Source organism: Desmodus rotundus, chromosome 4 (assembly GCF_022682495.2).
Source record: "Desmodus rotundus isolate HL8 chromosome 4, HLdesRot8A.1, whole genome shotgun sequence".
NCBI lineage: Eukaryota > Metazoa > Chordata > Mammalia > Chiroptera > Phyllostomidae > Desmodus > Desmodus rotundus.
The window spans coordinates 48,113,767-48,133,289 of record NC_071390.1 but is presented as its reverse complement, the minus strand read 5'-3'; the positions used below and the strand labels follow the sequence as shown (position 1 = coordinate 48,133,289).

Genomic DNA, 19,523 nt, shown 5'->3' with positions numbered 1-19,523 from the left:
CACATGCCTGGGTTCCAGGCCAGGTCCCTAGTAGGGGGCACATGAGAGGCAACCACACATTGAGGTTTCTCTCCCTCCCTTTCTCTCCCCCTTCCCCTCTGTCTAAAAATAAATAAATAAAATCTTTAAAAAGATAAAATAATACTATTTATAATAGCATCCAATACATAAAGTTCTTAGGAATATAAACTTGACAAAAGATATTCAAGACCTGTACACCAAAAAGCACAGTAAGGACACTCAAATAGAGAGAGATATAGCATGTTCATGAAATGTTAAGATGTCAGCTCTCCCCAAATTAGGGTGACCAATTCTCCCAGTCTGCCTGGGACTAAGGGGGTCCCAAGATGGCAAGACCATCATTTCTAAAACCAGGGCAGTCTCAGGCAAACCCGATGAGTTTCTGATTTAATTTCCTATTCATCTACCATTTCAATACAATCCCAATCAAAATCCCAGCTAGATTTTTTTAAAGAAACTGACAATCTGATTCAAAAATATATGTGGAAAAACAAAGAACCTAGAGTAACCAAAACAATTTTTAGGAAGAACAAAGGTAGGAGACTCGTAAAATCTGATTTCAAGTCTTACTATAAAGTGCAACAAGGCAGTACAGTATTGGTGAAAGGACAGGCCCAGGGTCGATGGAGACGGGCCCTGACAGAGCCGACTGATTTTCCATGAAGTCGCAAAGGCACGTCAGTAAGAAAGCCTAGTCTTTTCAACAAACTGTCCTTGAACAAATTAGACACAAAAAACGAAACAAACAAAACTCAACCTACGCCCCATATCCTTCACAAACAGTATCACAAAATGGATCACAGACCCAAGTGTAAAACCATAAACCTTCTAGAAGAAAATTATTGGCTTAGGCAAAATTTCCTTATAGAGGAAGCAAAAAGTACAATCCATAAAGGAGAAAATAGATGAAGTAGACAATCAAAATTTAGAACCTGCCTCCAAAAGAGACCATTGTCAAACTGAATAAACAAGCCACAGGCTAGGATGCAGTCACAAAGCACACCTCTAGCAAGGACTGGTATTTAGGATATATAAAGAACTCCTACAATCTGACAATAATAAAATAACAGAATAATAAATATTAGTAAACAGACAATGTAATAAAAAAGCAAAAGATTTGGACAGACATTTCACAATGGAAATTGGTAAGCACACAAAACAGTTGTTCAGGCCTGGCCAGGTAGCTCAGTTGGTTGGAGCATCATCCAGATACGCCAAGGTTGTGGGTTCGATAGTGTGTCAGGGCACGTACAAGAACCAACCAATGAATGCATAAATAAATGGAACAACAAATCGACGTTTCCCTCTCTCTCTCTCTCCAAAATCAATTTAAAAATATTAAACATAACCTTCTCAGTGAGTTCTGCTAGCTAAGAACCCAAGAAAAACAGGAGCATATTGCCCTGGCTGGTTGGCTCACTGGATTGAGTGCCGGCCTGTGAACCAAAGGGTTGCAGGTTCAATTGTTAGTCTAGGGCACATGCCTGGGTTGCAGGCCAGGTCCCCAGTAGGGGGCGCAGAGGAGGTAACCACACATTGATGTTTCTCTCTCTTTCTCCCTCCCTTCCCCTCTCTAAAAATAGATAAAATATTTAAAAAATTAAATGAACTTTAGAAAAGAAAAATAGCAGCATAGAAAACTTGTACATTAATATTCACAGAAGTTTTATTCATAATAGCCATAAACTGGAAAAATATCCTAGGTGTGCATCTAAGGAAAAATGGATAAACTGTGGTATATTCTTAAAATGGAATTCTACTCCTCAATAAAAAGGAACAAACTAGTAATACAAGAAACTCAGGAACATGAAGCTGAGCACAAGAACCCTCACACAAAAGAGTACACACTAATGATTCCGTGTACATGAAGTTATTGAACGGGCAAAATTTAGGGTTAAAAGAAAATCAGAAGAGTGGTTACTTATGAGGGTGGGAGCAGAGGTTATTGGGAAGGGGCAAAAGGGAACTTTCTGGGGTAATGATAGTGTTCCAAATCCTCTTAGAAGTTTGGGTTACACTCATTTATTTATATATTTGAAAAATGCATCAAATGCTCCACTTAGGGTTTGTGCATTTCACTCAATGTAAATTTCACCTTAAAAATTCCATTGGTTACTAAAACCTACAAGATGCCCTACTGCCATTCAAGGCAACACCTCAGAAACAAAACAGAACAGGAGCTGGACCACTCCCTGTCCTCACCATCCCGACGCACTCCCCTATGCCATTCCCTAAATCACAGAACAAGTCAGACGACATTCATTCAGATGTCTGGTACCATCAGGCACCCATAGCCTTGAGCTGATCCTCTCCCACACCAGATCCCAGAATAGATTCTGAAATCAGTCATTTACAGCTAGCATAAATTACTGGTTGGTCTCTACTTTTCAAGGGCACGTGCAATTTTGCCTTGGTATATCTCTCTGTGCTCACAGATGTTTCAGGAAGCAGGTAACACGGTCAGGAGGAGAGGTGGGAAGATTCTCACACTAGTTCTCCTTCACCAGCTTGACCTGCCTGATCTGTAGACTCCACCCCTCCTCCCCAAGGGCACCCACCTGGGAACTCTGGCCTAACTCAGTCAGAGGCAGAGCCTGCAGTGCCCGCACAGGTCACTGTGGGGCGGAGAGGACTGTCAACCAGCCAGCTTCCAGAACACAGCTTCCTGCTCAGCTATCCCCTCTATTTTTTAGTTTTTTGATCCTTACCCAAGGACATTTTATCATCGCCTTTAGAGAGAGAAGAAGAGAGGGAGAAAGGGAGGGAGGGAGAGGAGGGAAAGGGAGGGAGAGGGAGGGAGAGACAGAGAGAGAGAGAGAGAGAGAGAGAGAGAGAGAGAAGAAACATCAATGTGAGAGAGAAATATCAATTGGCTGCCTCTGGCATGCGCCCCAACCAGGGACCAGACCCACAACCCGGGTATGTGCCCTGACTGGGAACCAAACCAACTGAGCCACACAGGCCAGGGCCAGCTATCCCCTCTTGAAATGAATGTGGAAGAAACAAAGTGACTCCATTTTCTCTTTGAGAACATGCAACTCTGAACGAAAGATATGTAAACACAGAAACAATGAATTAATGAAACACAGAAACACAGAATCAAGAAAGCAAATATTTTAAAAGAGCCATAGGCATCCTCATTCAATGAGAAAAGATGGAAGGCCATGGTGCGGATGAAAGGGTAGCCACCTCGGCTATAAATTTCAGGAGAAGGGAACGAACTTGTTTGGCCAAGTGGCCGTCCCACCCTTACCCCAGGAAGCCATCATCAATCCTTCACTTACCTAATAGATATGGACCCAGAGTAACAATTGATTCACCCAAACAAATACAGGTGTCCACCCCTACCGCCTGCAGTGGCTCAGCTAGGTAAACAGATGCGTCTCCCTCCAGCTTCCAGAGCTCACCCCTTTCATCTGCAAATGTCATCTGCTAATTTAAAAGAAAGAAGAAGGAAAGGAATAAAAAAAGAAAACACTTGACTAGAGCACAAGAGTTAGCTCCAGATTATCACGCTAAAAATTCTATGCTGTACACCTGAAACTAATATAAAGTAATATTGAGTGTTAACTGTAATTGAAAAATAAAATAATAATAAAAAAAGATCCTATGTCTTTCAGTTTTGGGAAATGCTCTCAGCCTGAGAAATACCGTCTCACCAGAGGGAAGATGAAGTAGAGGAAGTGAGGAGGGAAAGAAAAGGCACAAAACATGGAGGGAACCAAACTCCTACAGACCTCAGAATCAGGTCTGCTGCATTCGGGGCTCGGGTCACTTCTGTCTGTTTGGCCAAGGCACTCAATCATCGTATCTTATGAGGTTCCATGAGCCTCGGGTCAAGAAGGACCCATGGGAGCACAGAGGGTTTATAAAGCTCATGGCCGTACCTCTTTCCCTGCCAGCATTTTGTCTCAACTCACTGGCAATATCCCCTATGCCCAAACACTTTCATGTAGGAGTAAGCAAGCCTTAAAAACAATACAGCAAAGACACCAAATTGATGTAACCAAACTGATCTTTTGTTTCTTTTTCTAGGATTCTGCTGGTTCCCACAAAATAACAAGAACCGTGTGAAACCTGCAATAGTGCACAGCTGCCCTTCCCTTGCCTCCCCTGGAAGCCCATTTTAGCTTCTGGAAGCCAACGCTGCCAGACTCGGGAAAGCAAGCAGACCGAAACTCCCAAGTTCTTCCAGGCAAGGCAGCTCCTCCTGCCTTCTCCACCTTCTGGGGTTCTGAGATGGCTTAAGAGCCACCTTGATGCCTTCTCTCCTCTGACCTGACCCAAGGACCCCAAGTTAGATTAGTAATTAGCCATTCTATTCAAAACAACCTCCCCCCATGGGAAGTCGTTGACCTGCATCAAATAAGCTCTTTCCCCACTTTGCTCCTCAAAATGTCTCAGTAGGTGGTTTGGGGCAATTCCAGCTACATGTTTTAATTCTTATCAGGACTCTGTTAAAATCCTCAAAATCATTTCTGCCAAGACACCCAAGTCCAGGATGATGACCCAGCATAAAGACTACAGTACTGCACACTCCACAGAATACAGTGTCCACTGCATCCCTAGTGATGCAATGAGGTAGCATTACCTAGTGGGCGGAGGGTCGCAGCATCTGGTGTATGTGTTCACTTTGTCCCCTGCATCTTTCAGATGGCAGCGAACAGGGCCAACCCAGGAACCAGCATTCACCACTGCTCACTGGACTCCAGGTAGTGGCATCAAGGCTGACTGTGGCTTAGCACAAGCCCTCTCTATTTCACCCTCAGGTCTAGACCCCAACTCCACCTACCCCCTTTCTGCAATACACTCTGTGCTTATCCTTTGAAAGGGGGCGGGGGAACCAGAGAATGCAACTGCTAATTCAAACCAGAAAAACCGAGGACACAGAACTGAAAAGAGTTTTTCATCCAGCCTGTCTGAAAGACCCCTTTCCCTGTGAGAATGTTGGCTTTCAGAGCCAAAAACCTATTTTCTTCACTCACTCCTGCAAGTAAAAGGAGATGAAATGTTATGTGGCTTTGGAAATGAGCTCTTTTTTGCTCTCGAGGGAAGAAAAAGGGTGTGTGGTGGGGTGGGGTGGGGAGGAGATGCCGGACAGAATGGTAATGCATGGAGGAGGTGACAAGCCAAGGTTTAACCTCTCTGACCTGGGATGTAGAGACATCATCTCTGAGCGGATGAGGCACAACATTAAGTGCCTCTGACCCCCGTGGGCTAAAACAAATGTTTTTTATTTGCTGCTGCTCCTCTGAGGAGGAGGATTTATGGACTGAGAGCAGGATTCCTTGGTAGGAGTCAAAATTCAGGGCTGGAACAACTGGAGACTTGTCAACAGCACACCATCAAATCGTTGTCACAAGCCCACAGAAACGCAGACAGACAGAACCGGGCTGTTACAGGGAGCTGACAGCCTGCCCGAGTTTAGTGGCCGGTGCCAGAGAACACTCATTCAGAGGTGCCGTGGTTCAGCTTCTCAAATGAGAAGCTATTTTACACAGGCAAAAGGCTACTGTCTGTCTTCGAACAAATGGGCTCTCTGAAAAGACTGAAAAGGAGGAATTCTATTGAGCCGATGGGATGTGTCCAGAGAACCATTTGTCATTTCTTTTACCCAATCAGTTAACGACCCCAAACCTTCTGCTAGGCCCTGGTCCAAGACCAGCACACCACCCAATACAGCAGTATATGAAAACCAAAGACTTTGCTACAAGTCTGTAATAAAAAAGCAAATAAACAAAATAAGTAAACAAACAAATAAATAACACCCGGCAGCCACTTCAGAATCCATAGATTCTGGTCAACCCCTAGTGCTCCCCCATGGGGCGAAGGCAGAGGTCCCTATCTCCTGACGGAACCTCTGGCTCCGCGAGCACAAAGTCTTTCTCCCCAAAGCATCACTTTCCTAAGCAGAAGTTCCTTCGGCCAGGAACACGTGAGCTCCACTGGCCGAAAGATTTAGGGAATGGAGGCCTCCTGGAGTTGGCCCAGGGCGGCAGCCAGAGCATCAGTGTCCCAGCTGAAGCTGGGAGGACAGCCCTCGTCCAGCCACCGGCCTGGTTTCTTCGTCCGGTCACCCCAGAGTTAAGCCGGGAGGTACACGCGCCCCGGCAACCAGCGCTCAGGATCCTCACGGCGCGCGGGGCGCCCCCCCAACACCCTCCCCCCGCCGCGCCCGGCCCCGCACTCACCCACCGCCCTGATGCGGAAGCCGGGGGGCGGGCGCAGCGCGCGGCGGCCCCAGGCGTCGCGCAGCACCTGCAGGCCGGCGGGCGGCGCGTGCACCAGCAGCACCCCCGGGCGCAGCCAGCCCTGGAAGGTGAGCCGCGAGGCGGCGCGCGCCAGCCGCGGGTTCCAGAAGCAGCGCGCGTTGGCGCGGCGGAAGGCGCAGAAGACCGCGCGCCCGCCGGGGTCCTCCGCGACCCCCGCCGCCTTCGGCGCCTCCGAGCGGCAGAGCACCAGCGCCAGCGAGCCCGGCGCCAGCTGCACGGGCGGGGCCATGCCGTACGGGCGGCCGCAGCCCGCAGCCTAGCGCATCGACGGACGCGGCGGGCGCACGACACTGGTGGCCGAGGCGTAGCTCTCCTGGCTGGAGGGATCGGCTTACAGAGCGCGGCGCCGGCGGTCCCGAAACCGGACTCGAGGGGGCGGGGTCAGCGGTGCACCGCGGGACCGGAGGTGGGGCGGACGGGCGGCCCTAGGGCTGGCCGCCTCTCTCAGCCGCGAGGCGCCCAATGAGGGTTTCCGAGTGCCCGGTCACCAGGTCACTCTCCACACCCCAGCCACGGCTCTGCCCGCCCCGCCCGGGGCGACTCCCTTTACTTCCCAGCTCCCCGGCATCCCGGAGCTCCCCTTGCTCCCATGGGCCCGCACTGGAGGCTGTCTCAAGTCTTAGGGGAGCCCCACAGACCCTAGACAGCCCAGCCGCCTCCGACCGCGGCGCTAGCTGCACTTTTAGGCGTCCCCAAAGGCGCGAGGATCAGGGTGGACGCTGTCTCCCTGGCTTTGTAGTCGCTCCCAGTGAGAGAGGTCTCGAGGGACAGACAGCCTAGAGGTGCCATGAACCTCGCTCAGGCCGTGAGTCAGTAAACCCAGGTTTGAGTCTCCCTCGGCTCCTAACCCGCTTAGGCACTTTGCTTGCCCTCTCTCTGAGCTTCAGCTTACTGTTCTGTAAAGTCTGGAGTTGGGCCCTGGTTGGCTCAGTGGATTGAGTGCCGGCCTGGGAATGGAAAGGTCACCGTTCAATTCTCAGGACACATGCCTGGGTTGCGGGGCCAGGTCCCCAGTTGGGGTCATGTGAGAGGCAACCACACATTGATGTTTCTCTCACTCTCTTTCTCCCTCCCTTCCCCTCTCTCTAAATATAAAATATTTAAAAACAACAACAACAACAAAAAAGAAATCTGGAGTTGGAACCTTTTCATCCAGCTTTCTAAGATTCTAGGATCTGACCCCATCCCTAGGACATTTGTGATAAGGGAAGTAAAGTGCTCCAGAGGTGCCCTGGGTTGGATCTGGGGACACTTGCAATCTGTCAGACCACTGTAGCCAGTGCCTTGGAGCAACGAGGGACAGTGGAGATGAGCTGAGTGAGGGCTCCTCCAGGAGGAATAGGAAAAGGTGAGGAAGTACATTACTAACTCAGAAACAGGCAGTATAAGAGGGAACATTGGTGCTTAGCACCACCCGGGCCTCATTCCAGACCTCCTACTCCCTCCCTAATCGTCAATAATAACTGTAGTAATCTGAGATAACTGTACCAGTTACTATCTGGTCCCTAGTAAGTCATTATCACAGTAAATGATAGATGATGTTGTTTTAACAATCGCTAACATTTATTGAACACTGTATATTGGGGCATTAATGTCACAACTCTGTATTAACTTCTGTTAGCATCTATGATTTGCAGATAAGCAACTGCAGCTAGGTTAGATTAAGATGCATTTCCCAGTGACGGAGATAGCAAAAAGGGAGTCAGACAACTGCCAAGTCAAGGTTCCCTCTGACAAATAAATATGACAAAACTTCAGTTCAGAGAAGTGTGCAAGTCTGAAAGAACACTCACATCCAAATCTGTCTCTACAATGGATGGATGGCAGAGCCCAAATGAACTAAACTCCTGTATCTGTATGATCCACAGGGAGAACAAAAAGCTCCCCCTCAGAATTCTGTCTCATCATTTGAGTAACTATGACTTTGAACTCCATTGAGTAGCATCCAGTATAGTGTCTTTTCCGTAATAATTATGACAACGATGATTCCCATTTACTCTCAGCTTACTCTCTGCCTAGGGTTTTACATGTGTGATCTAATGTTATTCTCAAAATTAACCCTCTGAAAGGGGTAGTATCATTAGGCCCCATCTTTCACAAGAAAAACGGAAGTTTAGAAAGTTGAGGCACAGGTCCCAGTATCTCCTTGCCCACTCACCTGGCTAAAGGGCAAGGGGGTGGGGGAGGCACGGAAGACCATCATCATGACTCTTGGGACCCGCCTGGTGTGAAAATTGTCCTGAACTTGATTCTGTCGCCCGAGAATTTTCATTGGAAATACACAGAGACAATCAGGCCCTTGTTAGCAGAGCCTGTCTCTGCAAGGATGCCCCAAGGTAGACCCAGCTATGAAGTTTCATGGTCTGAAAGTATGAGACAGAAGTGTCTTAAACTGTGGAAATTTTTATTTAGATTTGTGAAATTTCCCTTGTTTTATTTAAGCTAGTCCAATTAGCAAAGAAGTGGGGGGGGGGGAGAAGTAAGGAGAAAAAATTTAAACTGTACAGCCAAATATGTATCCACTCATTTTCCCAAGGATCAACTACCCATCCACCCCCAAATTCTCAAACTCCTACAAAATGGAACGTGTCTTAAACGTTAAAAGGAAAGCTATAGGCCTCCATCCCGAATGGCCTGTATTATATGGCAGAAGTAGAGAAATGGAACTTCTCAAGGGCCTTCCATCTTTGTGGTCCTTGCAGACCAGACGCAGAAACATTCATTCTCCACTTTAAGAGGCACAGACTAGTCAACTAAAAAAAATTCTCAGGATAGAGGGATTTTTAATTTTTGACATTTTCAGTGGACTCTATGCCTGAGAAAGGACAAAGTAATTATAACACTATATACAAATTCAAACTATATGCTAGGCAGTCATTTAGAAAATTAACAGAACTTTGTATACTCATACAAGACAGTATCTCAAATATATTTTTAGCAAAAAAAAAAAAAAAAAAGCAAATAGAATACGAGGTCTAGTATGAGAGACCAACTACTGTGTTAAAAAAAATAAAAATGGGTTACCTGGCCAGGTAGCTCAGTTGGTTAGAGAATCATCCTAATACACCCAGGTTGGGGGTTCGATCCCCAGTCAGGGCACATAAAAGAATCAACCAATGAATGCATAAATAAGTGGAACAACAAATCAATGTTTCTCTCTCTGTCTCTCTCTCTCCTCCTCCTCACTCCACCCTCTGTTCCTCTCTCTCTGATCATAAATAAATCAATAAATTAAAAATAAATTAAAAAAGAAGTTTCCAGGGCCTTTTTTAAAAAAAAAAAGAAAAGAAAAGAAAAGAAAAAATGGGCACATATATTCACATACTGTACCTGGAAAATCTATAGAAGGGTAAGGGTACATTAGAAGCTGATGATAACAATGGTTACCTCTAGAGAAAGGAACAGGGAACAGGATAAAAGAAAGGGTTTTTTTTCACTGTGCGTTAATTACCACGTGTAAACACTTGGTCAACAAATACTTCCAGAAATACATATCAGGACATTAAGAGATTATCTCTGGTCATTTTGACAAATGGTAATTTTAACAACTGTCAACGTATTCCCTCAGGAGTAAATAATTGCTAACAATTTACTTCACTTCTCTCCTATTTCCAGATGATCCTTCTCTTAGCCCCCATACCCGGCCTGCAGTTCCTGCCCAGATAATTCCACCTTACGAAGACAGCGTCTCCAAAGTCACTGTTAAGGCGCGTACACATCATCACATCGTTGTGAAGATTCTTTTAGCTCATCCAATTTGCTGTTATTTTGAAAGTACAGTGGGCTTTCACAGGACAGGACACAGGATCTGTAAAGAGCTTTTGGGCTTCAGCACCACTGAGGAAGATTAACATGGTTTGCCCTAGAGGAGGGAACGGGAGCTGGTGCCATTAATTGAACTGAAGGAGTGACACCACCGGGAAGTACCTTTCCCAAGAGTAGCCCACGTGGAGGAGTACTAGCTGATACTTTTGGAGACCAGACCAAGGGATCGGCCTTGAGAACAGTGAAAGGGTCCCTGAGGCAATACCATAAAGACCGTCGTGGGGACCTCTCTGAGCCTTGGTAGTCAGTGGAGGTGAAGGAGCAGCCCTTGGCATCAGTACTGTGTGGCAGCATGTACCAAAGTGACTATAATGAGCATCCTTGGGAAAGACCAGGCCCCCTTCCTCATTTTCTGCATACATGTAAGTCCCAGTGTGGTTTTTTTTGTTTTGTTTTGTTTTTGTTATTTGACAACTCCAAGGAGTAGAATCCCCAAAACATGGTTAAGATTCAATCTTTGGCCAACTCAGGCAAATGGAACTTGGAGTTTGATTTTATTTGGTTTAGAAAACTGAAAAAGAAGAAATTCACACTTGCTACATTCTAATTGCTATAGAAGGTGAACTGGATCATTTGATGCCTGGTGTTTGTCCTAAGCAGAGTGTTCAATGCTCTTCACACCCTGACTCCAGCCTGTCTTTCTAGCTACATCTCCATTTCCGTTCCTGACCTCTTTTCTTTTCATCACTTGGTTGCCTCTCGCAAGTCCCAGTCAGGGACCTGGCCTGCAAGCGAGGCATGTGCCCAGACGGGGGAATCAAACCGGCGACCTTTTGGTTTGCACGCCGCCACTCAATCCACTGAGCCACACCAGCCAGGGCTACCCTCCTTTTTTAATCCACACCAAGAATCTTGTGATCCAGCAACCCCAGATTACACACCTTCCCAAGCAGATGCCCCCACGTCTTTGCTCACACTATTCCATCTGCCTATAAGGCCTTTTCTCTTTCTACCAGGTGGTGTCCTGCAAAATCCAGCTTAAAAAGCCTGTGACACATCCAGGAAGATTTCAGCTGTTCTTGGAGCACATTGTTAACACATATGTTAAGGGCTATAATAATTAGTTACCTATCACATCAGGCAACCTGAGAGTCCTTGAGGGCCAGGCTCTTGCCTGATTCATCTCTATGACCAAACACATAGCCCAGTGTCTGGGCTATAGATTCATTCCACCTAAATCAAATCTAATTTAAGTAATGTGTTTTTTCAAGATAACCATGCTCTTGCTGCTTTCTCCCTTGTCTGCTGTCACCATACACAAACACATTTCTGGCTCCAGGGAAAATCACAGGAAGATCTGGTTGTCCAATAGTCAGTGAATGCCCAGGGCAAAGCCTCAAGGACAGGCACACCCAGGACTCACACCAGGGCACCTGGATTTCGGTGACTTGTCTGGAGTCTGTTTACAACACATACGTTATACTGAGGATGATGTTCAGATTAATCACCTCAAAATTTTCTCCACAACAAATTCATCAGGCTAAAGCTCCTACACCTTAATTCAGAAAAATCAAGCTTTGACACTTGAGGCTGATCTAGAAAGCATTTCCTATTTAGATTCTCTTTATTAAGGTCATTTCTACTTCTACAGCACCTTCCTTTCCTTTATTAGAAAAAAAAAAAAAAAAGCCCTGTAGACTCTTGTTTCTGTTTCTCAAATGAAAATGTGAGGTTTTGCTAAGCAACTGTGTTGACTCAAAGGGCAGAAAGAAGGAGGTGAGGGCAGAAGAAGGACATTTAATGACATTTCTTTTTTGAAAAATTACTTTCTTTATTCTTGGCTAAGACTCTGGACCACACTAGCTTCATCTGTTAAATGGCAGTAAAAGTACTTGGCTGACCTGAAGGATTTCTTAGGGTCCCTTCCAGGTTCAGGATTCTACAACTCCGCTTTCACACCCAAAGATAGAAACCTAACGTATTTGAAATAGTCATTGAGTCCAATGAGGTACTAAGAGAAGCAAACTCAGAGCCTGAGAGCTCGATATCCCCAGAGCTGATTCTGATGTGCCTTTAAACAATTCACTTCTTTACCGTTCCAGTGGCAAGAGGCTAACAAAGAAAATAGTATTGGAGAAAAAAAGTTTCCTAGCTTGGAACATTAAAACGCTAAGAATACTAGGAATCTCATGGTTCTGATATGACAAGTGTTAAAGAAAAAAGTTCTTCCCTGACTGACACGGCTCAGTTGGTTGAGCATCGTCCCGCAAAGCGAAAGTTTGCCAATTTGATTTCCGGTCAGGGCACACGCCAGTCCCCAGTTGGGGCGAGTACAAGAGGTAGCTGATAGATGTTTTTTTTCCTACATTGATTCTTCTCTCCCTCCCTCCCCCTCTCTTTAAAAAGAAATAAATAAAATCTTTTTTAAAAAAGAAAGGAAACAATTACTCTGACGTTTGTTAAAATGGTGAGGAAGGCTTTATTCAAGATTATTGCAAAGTCGAGACAGCAGACAGCTATAAAGCAAAGCCAGCAAAGAAACCAGGGATTTTTGCCAATAAGCAGAATGAGGGAGTTGGTGGATAGAAAATTACTAATGGAAGACCTGAAGGGTAGGAGTGTTCTTGCTAAACTGACCTAACAGAATTCTTGCTAATGGCAGGTCAAGGATTTATACATCAAAAGTGGGGGGTGAACTGATCAGATATCAAGGGTGGGGGATTTCCACTAAACTGACTTAGCAGGAGGATTCTTGCTAAGCAGAGAAGAGGATGGGGCCCAAGGTCAAAGCCTCATAGGAACCTGGTCAAAGTTCCTATGGTCAAGAGGAGTCTTTGTCAGGAGCCAGTAAAAACCTCTTGTCACTCTGCCCCTCCACACTTCATTAAAGAACTAATACCTAAAAAAACATTCAAAACTTCCCATAGGTTGGGGGGGGGGCATAGAGAGGGGATATGGTGATGGAGGGAGACTTGACTTTGGGTGTGAACATTCGGTATATGGTACAGATGTGTTGTGGAACTGTGCACACCTGAAACCTGTATAATTTTGTTAACCAGGGTCACTCCAATAAATTCAATGAAAAGGAAAAATCAATAAATAAAACATTCCATAATCCCATTTTTGTTTGGAAAGTAGGGAACTGGAATAATTATCATTAAATTAACAGAAATTATATCTAGATGGTGGGATTGCAAGCAATTTTTATTTGAGGTTTTTCTCTGCTTTCCAAAAGTTGTGTAAAAAAAAAAAAAGAGCTCCAATAACTATAACTTTTGATTTAAAAGAAGTTAAGGCAGCTGGCTCTCCTGCACTGGGACCGTCAAAGCCAATAAGCTTTCTAACTAAAATGAAGAGACTCCATCACTCACTCTACCTCCCCATTAAACTCAGGGTCAGAGGGCAGATCTCAGAGCTGGAAAAAATTACTTCCGGAAAGAAAGCTGGAGCACCAGCCTGTCAAGAAGGCCTGCAACTAAGTGCCCTGGGGCCAGAGCAAGTCAGCAAAATTCTTATTATTTGAAACATGGAAAATCAGATGAACTCTTTCCTTACAGCCCCTGCCCTGGCTCCCACCCCCCACCCCCTTCAAAACAGAATAAAGAATGGAGGTCTGAGGCAAGGTGCCAAAACCAGTTCCAGGATTTTAAAGGAGAAACCACTTCTCTTCAGTTTTATTACAGCCAAGGGTGTAAAGCTGGGCCTCCTAGCCCACTATTTTACATGCAAATCGGATTTTAAAAAATGGCTTGGCCCAACTCCAGGTGCTCAGATCTCAAAGGAACTCTGTTTCCAGAAGGCCCCTGCCTTCTAGCTGCAAGTCTCTCTCTCTGATTTCTTGTGGAGGGAGGGAAGAAGAGGTGCTAAGGCATCTCACTCACACACTGAAATTCTCAGGGATTGGGAAACAAACTGTTGCTTCCCCCTTCTCACAATCTACCTGTTACCAGTTGTTTAAGCTTCGTAACAGCAGGAATCCAGGACCACCTCTTATTCACCCATGTATACGCTCTAGAATGGCCCACAGAGCACTGCTCAAAAGCAAGGAAACAGCTCCCTGAACAAGATGGTAAAGAACAAGGGTGGGATAGAGGAGCACCGGCCCCTCAAGTTAGTGCTGACCAACCCTGGCTTAGTGCTGAACAGATGGAGTTTATTCAGCATACATCAAACACAATATGAGACCTTGTAGAAGTAACTATCATACAACAATAATAAATACTTACTGAGCTTGCTACACTTCAGGTACCACTTTGGATAAAGTATCTTTGTAGCAAAGATAAAGGAGGCATTTTCATCAGCTGAAATAGCTTACAAGCTAATGTTTTTCTCTGTTTCTTTGAGAGACATTGATCTGTTGTTCCACCCACTTCTGCATTCATTGGTTGGTTCTTGTAAGTGCCCCGACCTGAGATTGAACCCACAACCCTAGTGTATTGGGATGATGCTCTGACCAGCTGAGCCATCTGGCCAGGGCCAACCTACTGGTTTTCAAAACAGCAGAGTCTTCATAACAAATTCATGACAAGAAAAACAAAGCAGGGGAGGAGAGAAAAACTTAAAGGAGACTGAGAGGCATGTCAACCAATGCAATGGCAAATGTGGACCTTATTTGGATCCCAATCTGAACAAACCAAATGTAAAACAATTTATTAGAAATTTGAACACTGACTGGATATTTGATATAAAGAACAAAAGGAAAAACAAAGGAATGCATGAAATCTTATTTATGAATAAATATGCTCTTATTTTTTAAGTATATTTTATTGTTATTATAGTTGTCCCAAATTTTCCCCTATAGTGTCCCTCCACCTGGTACCCCCTTTCCTCCAGCAATCCCCCCACTTAGTTTATGTCCATGAGTCATACATGTACGTTCTTTGGCTTCTCCATTTCCTATTCTATTCTTAACATACACCTATCTATTTTGTACTTACCAATTATGATTTTTAATTCCTGAACCTTTTCCCCATTCTCCCCCTTCCCCCTCCTGGCTGATAATCTTCCAAATGATCTCCACAGCTATGATTCCATTCCCATCCTTGTTGTTTGCTTTGTTTGTTTTACATTCAGTTGTTGAGTGTTGTGAATTCATTGCCTTTTTTAAAAAAAGATTTTATTTATTTTTAGAGAGAGGGGAAGGGAGGGAGAAAGAGAGGGAGAGGAACATCAATGTGTGGTTGCATTTCAAGCATGCCCTACTGGGGACCTGGCCCACAACCCAGACCCGTGCCCTGTCTGGGAATTGAACCAGCAACCCTGTAGTTCACAGGTCAGCATTCAATCCACTGTGCCATACCAGCCAGGGTGCTTTTGTTTTGATCTTCTTTTTCTTAAATAAGTCCCTTTAACATTTCTTGTAATAAGGGCTTGCTGATGATGACCTCCTTTAGCTTTACCTTGTCTGGGAAGCACTTTATCTGCCCTTCAATTTTAAATGATAGCTTTGCTGGATAGAGTAATCTAGGTTGTAGGTCCTTGCTTTTTATCACTTTGAATACTTCTTTCTAGTCCCTTCTTGCCTACAAAATTTCTTTTGAGAAATCAGCTGATAGTTTTAGGGTACTCCTTTGTAGGTAATTCTCTGCTTTTCTTTTGCTGCATTTAAGATTCTGTGTTTATCTTTAACCTTTGCCATTTTAATTACGATGTGTCTTGGAGTGGGCCTCTTACATCCATCTTGTTTGAGACTCTCTGTGCTTCCTGGATTTGTATGTCTATTTCCTTTGCCAAATTAGGGAAGTTTTCTTTCATTTTTTTTTTCAAATAAGTTTTCAATTTCTTGCTCTTCCTCTTCTCCTTCTGACATCCCTGATTCAGATGTTGGCACATTTGGAGATGTCCCACAGTCATCTTATACTATCCTTATTTTTTTGAATTCTTGTTTCTTCTTTCTGTTTGGGTTGAATGTTTATTTCTTCCTTATGTTCCAAATCGATCTGAATCCTGGTTTCCTTCCCTTCACTGTTGGTTCCCTATAGATTTTTATTTCACTCAGTGTAAACCTTCACCTCTTCCTTTACATTGTTGCGGTACTCAGTGAGTTCTTTGAGTGTTCTTATCACCAATGTATTGAAGTCAGTATCTGATAGGTTGGCTATCTCTGTTTCATTTAGTTCTTTTTCTGGGGCTTTGTTCTGTTCTTTCATTTGGGCCATATTTCTTTGTCTCCTCAATTTGTCAGCCTCCCTCTGTTTGTTTCTGTGTATTAGGTAGAACTGCTTTACCTCCCTAATAGTGGCATGGACTATTGTTGCAAAGGCACCTGTAAATTGTGTGGGGTGGAGCCTTAGGTAATTGCCAGAGTAGGTCAACCCACTTCACCACTTTGTGGCTCTGTGTTGGGAGAGAGGGCACTGTGCTACTGCCTGGCTTCTGGAGGTTTGCCCAGCACTCACCTCCTTTCCAGCCACTTCACCCACTCCTCCTATGTGACTGGCACCCTTCCGGCTACTGTCCTGGTTTTGAATCCCACAGTGCGTGGGTTTGCATATGTTTTAAGACCTTGTCAGCCCTTTAAGTGGAGTTTCCTGAAAATCCTGCAGTTTCTTCTGCCATGCCAACCCCCACTGGTTTTTATAGGCAGAAGTTATGAGGATTTATCTTCCCTGAGTTGGAACCCTGGCTGTGCAGTCTGGCCTGGGGCTGGGATTGCTGGCTCCCAAAGTCTCTCTCCTGATTTTTATCCACCACATGTGAATGGGGGACCACTCCCACCCATTCCACTGCTGCTGCCACCTCTCCGTCTGCCTCTGTGCTTCTGACCCTCCTACCCATCTCGATAAATGTGGCTTCTTTAAATCCTTGTTGTCAGACTGCTATAAAGTTCAATTTCTGACAGTTCTGGGTGTCATTTTGAGATTTAGTTGTAATTCTTTTTGTGGTGGCATGAGGAGGTGAAGCATGTCTACCTACACCTCCATCTTGACCAGAAGTTCAAATATACTCTTAAAATACTCCACTTTCCCCCCTCATCCTCTACCCTCATCCCAACTCCCCCACGAAATACCTCCACCTTTCAAAAAAATATGTATGCGTGTGTTAGATAAGTTGGTAATTTCCTTTTCTGATCTTCAGGAGAAATGACTAACCCTCAGTCATCACCTCTTACAATAAGGTACATCTGGGTAGCAGAATCCTTATAAAATACACGCCCAAAGCACAAAACATTAATATTTTAAAATAGTATCTTTGAAGGAGAAAAATGTCTTGTTTTCAATAAACTCTGGCTTCATTCTCTCCCACCCACAAAAACAAAAACAAACAAATAAGGAAGAAAAAACCCAAGAAAGAAAAATAGCAGCCTTGGAAAACAGAAATAAGTGTTGTGAGCCTTCAAACAGAGGTAGGAAACTACAAATTTTGGTTGCTATCAGAGTTGTGACATTGTTCCTCATGTTAGGCCAAAATCCACACTGAGAATATTAAGATGTACTTCCTTTAAGTAAACTAATTTCCATTTCATATACATAACACTGCTTGGATTGACTTCTGCTCCTATAATACAGCCAGGAAATCTAATATTATACCTAAAAAGAAAAAACATTTGTTTCATCTGTTCCTATTACTCCCATTCTATCAAAACGTACTTGATAAAGAAACTGAAGCCTAATCTGGAGTTAAACTGAAGTTAAGCAAGTGCCCAGGGTCCCATAGCTACTTAGTGGTTGGGCAAGCAGGGGAAGTGAGGGAGATCTCCAACTCTTGGTCTAGAGGAGAAATCGGCAAACTACAGGAGGCAGGCCAAATCTGGCCCACTGCCTGTTTAAGTATGGCCTGCAAACTAAGAATGATCTTTACTTTTTTTTTTTTAAGATTTTATTTATTCATTTTTTAGAAGGGAAAGAAGGGAGAGAGGGAGAGAAACATCAATGTGTGGTTATCTCTTGCGTGCTCCCTACTGGGGACCTGGCCTGTAACCCAGGCATGTGCCCTGACTGGGAATCAAACCAATGACCCTTTGGTTTGCAGCCCATGCTTAATCCACTGAGCTACACCAGCCAGGGCTTTATATATTTAAATAGTTGAAAAAAATCAAAAGAAGAAAAATATTTCTTGACATGTGAAAAGTATATGAAATTCAAATTTCAGTATATGAAGTTTATTGCAATACTGACACACTCATTCATGTATTTTTTTTCTATAGCTGCTTTTGTCAGAAGAGTTGAGTAGTTGCGGCACTTAATGGTCTGCAAAGCCTAAAATATTTCCTTTCACCCTTTGCATAAAAAAATTTGCAGAATCTGGCCTTGGTTGGGTAGCTCAGTTGGTGAGAGCCTCAACTCAATATGCGGAGGTTGCAGGCTCAATGCCCAGTCAGGGCACATACAAGAATCGTCCAATGAATGCATCAATAGCAACAGATGGATGTTTCTCTCTCTCTCCCCCGCCTCTCTTCCCCCCTTCACCTTCCTTCCTCTTTCTCTAAAATCAATTTTTTAAGAAAGTTAGCAGAATCTTGGTCTAGAGCCCTATCGGTGTCAAGACTTCCCTAAAGACAGGGCCAGACATTTGAAAAGTATTCACGGTACACAAATGATAGGCCTTCTGGGCCTCCTGGTCCAACCCAGTTGCTTTATGATGTATATTGGGTGCTGCTGAGAGAGGAGAGAACTAGTAACTGCCTCATGTGTCCTCCAGCCAATACGCTGAGCTGAGATGGGGTAACTTAGTTTCTGTTCTCACTGCCCATTCAATCATGGAGCCTCTCAGCTAAGCCTGTCAACAGAGACACCAATTAGTGCCAATTTTATTGTGAAAAGTGCTTCTTTAAGGCAAGACCAAGATCACAACCTCATTTCACACAATCAATCGAGGGTCATAAGGTTAACATGGGTTAGATTCAAACCATGGCTTACAAAGTGAAAAGCACCCTTCTAACCAATCCCTAGAGCTCTCCAGACTCCTCAGGAAAAATGTTAAAGAACTCACCTCATTTACCAGAAGGGGACCTAACACTTCAGAGGTAAATAGCCAATGGGGCCTGCAAATTAAATATCCCCCTACAAGACTCCCTCAGACTTCCCACAGATGTGTATGGAAAGACTGTACTAGAGCCATGTGTAGTAACTGTTTCGTTTGAATTCAGTTGAGTACCGGATAGCAGGCCCTGCACGTCAGACTTCCACATGTTTTAGGAAATCAGAGACCAACTTCTGAGGGCCAGTGAGTTTTCAAAACACATTTCTTATGAGGGAAAAGACACATTTACAGGCAACCTTATTTTATACAAGAGTGCCCCAAAATTCACTCTAAATAAACTTCTTTGCTGTACATGGGAATATTTAAGATGAGCAGAGCTTACTGCTCAAACCCTTTAGTGGATCATTTCACAATAAATAACACTTTTTTTTTTGAGAACGCAAGTTTATTATTCAAAAGAATCTCATTTTTAAAACTGAAGTGCTATTCCCATAATATAAATTGATTATTCTAAATAAATCAAAATTATTCATTCTCAAGTAA

General features: G+C 44.3%; 1 protein-coding gene across 1 annotated transcript in view; it reads right to left on the bottom strand.

Moving 5' to 3' along the window:
* Positions 1-6,605, bottom strand: part of STOX1 (storkhead box 1) — a 62,320-nt gene extending 55,715 nt beyond the window's left edge. Inside the window, exon 1 of the mRNA XM_053923182.1 lies at positions 6,213-6,605. Within this exon, the coding sequence (XP_053779157.1) occupies positions 6,213-6,522 (310 nt within the window). The 5' untranslated portion in view covers positions 6,523-6,605. The remainder of the gene's footprint in view (positions 1-6,212) is intronic.
* Positions 6,606-19,523: the final 12,918 nt, after the last annotated feature.